General features: G+C 64.1%; 1 protein-coding gene across 1 annotated transcript in view; it reads right to left on the bottom strand.

Annotated features, from left to right (window-relative positions):
• Nucleotides 1-2,959, bottom strand: part of CRTC1 (CREB regulated transcription coactivator 1) — a 40,703-nt gene extending 37,744 nt beyond the window's left edge. Inside the window, exons 1-3 of the mRNA XM_011925918.1 lie at nucleotides 2,945-2,959; nucleotides 2,599-2,736; nucleotides 1,467-1,514 (exon numbers count right to left, since the gene is read on the bottom strand). Of these exons, the coding sequence (XP_011781308.1) occupies nucleotides 1,467-1,514; nucleotides 2,599-2,736; nucleotides 2,945-2,959 (201 nt within the window). The remainder of the gene's footprint in view (nucleotides 1-1,466; nucleotides 1,515-2,598; nucleotides 2,737-2,944) is intronic.
• Between the last annotated feature and the right edge of the window lie 873 nt (nucleotides 2,960-3,832).

The following is a 3,832-nucleotide window of genomic DNA, read 5'->3' as shown; positions in this document are numbered from 1 at the left end:
GGGGTCCCGGGAGCCAGGGTGGCAGGGGCGTGCAGTGCAGCTGGCATGCACAGGCCAGGCAGAGCGGCACAAGCTCGGGGCCAGCGCCCGCCGGGTGCCAGGGGTGTAGCCGGCCTGGGCAGCCCTCCTCCCCAGCCTCACCAGGTGCAGACAGGCCTCCACCCTCTCTCTCTGGGCCTGGCTGGCCTCCTACCCCCACCTACGTCATCCCTGGAGGGGCCTGCCAAGAGACGGCCCAGGGGCTTCCAGCCCAGGACTGTTTCGGGGCCCACCTGGCCAAGCACGAGTTCCCGGGAGGCTTCCTTGTGGAGCCCAGGGCTGCTCTTGATTGAGACGCGGCCCCCACACGCCCTCCCCTGCAGCCTTCTCCAGGCACTCCAGGCACCACCGGAGCCAAGTACAGGCACTTTCCGGAGCCATGGCCCACTGCTTGACTGGACGGGGCTTTCTCCCAGCACCTGGGGCTGGCACCGGGCTGGCCCTCCCCAGGCCCTGCTACATGCCCGGCCTCATGCCCCCGGGGCTGCCAGGAGCCCGCCCTGACCCTGTGTTCCCCACTTGCCATCTGACTGGGGTGAGATCAGCAGGCCCTGCCAGCTCTGGATGTAGCCAATCCCCCGGTCCGGCCATCTGGCTCCTGAGCCCTTATGCCTTCTCTGGGCAGCCAGGCAAAATGAGACTCTGATACTAAAGTGAGTCTCCCCTCCAGAAGCCTGTCCATGGCTGGGATCACTGCTTTGTCCTAGCCTCGGCCAGAGTTCAGGGCTGACTGCTGTCCCCAGCCCTGGGGACCCCCAAGTTTGTCTTTGATCCAGCATGAACTTTGCTGGTTTGGGTCTTTCTGTGGCTCTTGCCCCCAAAAGGCTATGGGCATGGGAGACGTGGGCCTGTGACGATGAGGGTGGGAACTATGCTGTCCAGCGCACAGGCTCCCGAGGACAGGGGCCATTCATCTCCTTCCAGAGATGCCTTGAAGCCCAGAGGGGAAACTGAGGCAGCCGAAGCAGAGTCAGAGGCATAATGAAGCGGGGGCTGGCCACGCCCTGGCTCACCACGTCCCGCCTGCTGGCCTGGTTTGGGAAATGCGTGCACACCTGTGTGTGTGTGTGTGTGTGTGTGTGTGTGTGTGTGTGTTTGTGTATGTATACAGGGACAGACCATGCAGCTTTGGGGCACATGCTTGGATTCTGCTCTGCTGGACCCCAGATGGGGATGCACGGCTGTGGCATCTGCCCCAGATGGACCCCAAGAGTCCCCAGGGCCTCTCGACGCGACCATACGCACTTCCCGAGATGGGGGTGCGGAGTGGATCCATTTCCATTTGGCGGACGGGACACCTCCACCTCCCTGGGAGCCGCAGGGGCGGCCGCTTGGGGAGCTCAGGGATCCCCAGCGCCCGCACACGGGTCGGGGTCTTGCAGGCTGGCGCCGGGGACGCCGCGGCCTCAGCCTGGGGGCTCATTTACCAGAGAGACAGGAGCCGCTGCCAGGGCCTCCCCCAGAAATCCGCTGGGCTGAAAATGCAAAGAACCGAGACTTTGAGACGCTGCTGCCTTGCCTGGCCCCGAAGGCGGGATGCGTGGGACCCCCCCAGGCTGTGGGCCTCGGGCGACAGACACCCAACAGGGTCCTGTGCCCCTCGGCCCTGCTCAGGCTGAGCTTGGGAGGTGCCCAGAGAGAGACTGTCTTCCAGGGAAGAGGGGACAGGAGAAACAGGAAGGGGAGAGACGGGCAACAGGGGAGAAAACCCAGCCAGGAAGGGCTGTGACAACGAACAGGCCCAGCATCAGTGATGGCCCGCACTCAGTGTGCCAGGGGAAGTGCACTGTGGGGCCAGCCCAAGGATCCCTGCCCTGTCCAGCAGCGGTGCAGGTGGGGGTGGAGCTGGTGGGTGACTCGGAAGGGGCTCCGGCTCCATCTGGCCTGTCAGTGGCCATGGCTGTGTCCAAGGTGGTTTTCTCAGCCACAGAGTAGGTGTGACCCCCAGGGGGGCCTGTCCATGCAGAGCCCATACACCATCCTGGGGGTGGCCCTGATTCACAGGCCAGCTCCCTCGGCCCCACCCCGTCCCCATTTCCACCTGCAGACCAGGGACAGGGAAGAGGGCCACTGTGGGCCTTATCTCCTGTTTACGATAAGGCTGTGCACGGCGGCTGTGCGGCCTGCGGGAGCCGCGCTGTGTGGGCCTCTGCCAAGAAACGTTTGCAGACAAGTGGGGTCAGGCCGCCGGGCCTCCTTCTGAGAATTGCTGGGCTTGTGGATTAGTGAGGCAGGACAGAGCCAAGCCCCAGCGGCCCCAAGCGGTTCCCGCTGCCGCACAGCCGGCCAACAGGTGTAGCGGCTGCCGAAATGCTGGAAGCCAGATGGAGGGCTCGCCTCGGGGTCTGCCGATGGGGAATGGGTTGGGGGGGATCCTGGTGCACCCTGGCGGGGCCACTCTGCTTCCTCCGGTTCCCAGGGCAGACAAGGAGAAGGCAAGGGTTGGGTGGGCTCCGGCAACTGTCTGGTGACCCCAGCTGTCCTCAATGTCTGGCCCCCGGTGGGAGGCTGGGGGAAGCTCCCCACCATGGGGGCAGGGCCAGGGGATGGGGCACTCACCTGGAAGGGCAGGTCCATGGTACCACTCCCAATCTGGTTCACGTTGGGCAGGGACCCACCGTAGTACTGGCCGCGGCTGGGGCCCAGTTGCAGGTACTGGGATTTCTGGAGCTGGAGCTGTGAGAGAGAGGCCAGCAGCTGCAGGAGGCATCACCTCCCAGACTCACCCCGGAGTGCCAGCCCCAAAGGCACAAAAAGACCCAAGTGGTGGGATTGACAGCGTAAGTGCAGAAGTTTGCAGGACCTCATGACCCAGATGCTTAAGGAAACCAGGTGTCCCTCCACCAAAAATGGCAGAATCAGAAAGCCGAGGTGCTGGGACGGCTCCCCAGGCAGGGCAATGCACCGTGCGGAAACCCATGGCTGCAAACCTGGGGAGCTGGCTGCCTTGCTGCTGACTCGGCCAGTCGATGAATGAGCAAGAGAGGCATTGGCGGGCCTGCAGCCTGCCAAGAAGGCCCCTCACCAGCCCAGGGGAGTCATTTCTTATCACGGCCAGAGGCTGTGACTTGGCAGGCCAGGCGGCTTTCCACTGGCCTCAATCAGAGGGAGCTGTCTCAGAAGTGTGGTGATGGCCTTCAAAGGGTGGGACTTGTGATCCTGATGGCAGCCTGCACAGGGCCAGGACAGCCAAGTCAGTCCCCCAGACCCAGCTTGAGTTCTAGGGGGTCCTGAGCTCCATGTTCCTTCCTCATGGTACCTCCCAGCCTCTTGGGGACTGGGCCCAGCTGAGTGCCTTCATCTCGGCTGCATCCCTGCTTCCCATTCATTCCCTGATGGCATCAGGGCACAGAACCAGGGGCCAGGAACTCCCTGACTGGTCACGCTGACTCTGAGCAGGGCTGGAATCTGGCCTCCTCCCCCTCATGTGGCTGATGCTGATTTGCCAGTAACAGAGGCCCCTGACCCAGGTGGCATGACCCGAGGCCCTTGGGGATGCTGGTCCATGATGCCTGCCGTGCAACCAGGGGAGGCAGCCACCGTGGAGAGGCGGGGACTGGGTAGGCAGGAGGGAGGGGTGGTTGTCCACTCTGGCCCGGCAGGGGCGGTTGCTAGGGTGGATACTGTGTACACAACAAGGCCAACTCGTTCCTTACAAACAGCTCCTGGCAGTGTGTGGAGAGCTGGCCGCCCCACCGCCCCAACTTCCGGGGGGGCCCTGGACACCGGAGGCGGAAGTAAAGCCCGGGAACTGGCCGCCTGCCCGGCTGAGCACCTCGCCCAGGTAAACAGC

This window comes from Colobus angolensis, unplaced genomic scaffold (genome assembly GCF_000951035.1).
Source record: "Colobus angolensis palliatus isolate OR3802 unplaced genomic scaffold, Cang.pa_1.0 Scaffold66, whole genome shotgun sequence".
Classification (NCBI taxonomy): domain Eukaryota; kingdom Metazoa; phylum Chordata; class Mammalia; order Primates; family Cercopithecidae; genus Colobus; species Colobus angolensis.
Note: the sequence above shows the minus strand (reverse complement) of the source record. Positions and strands in the feature narration are given on the sequence as shown.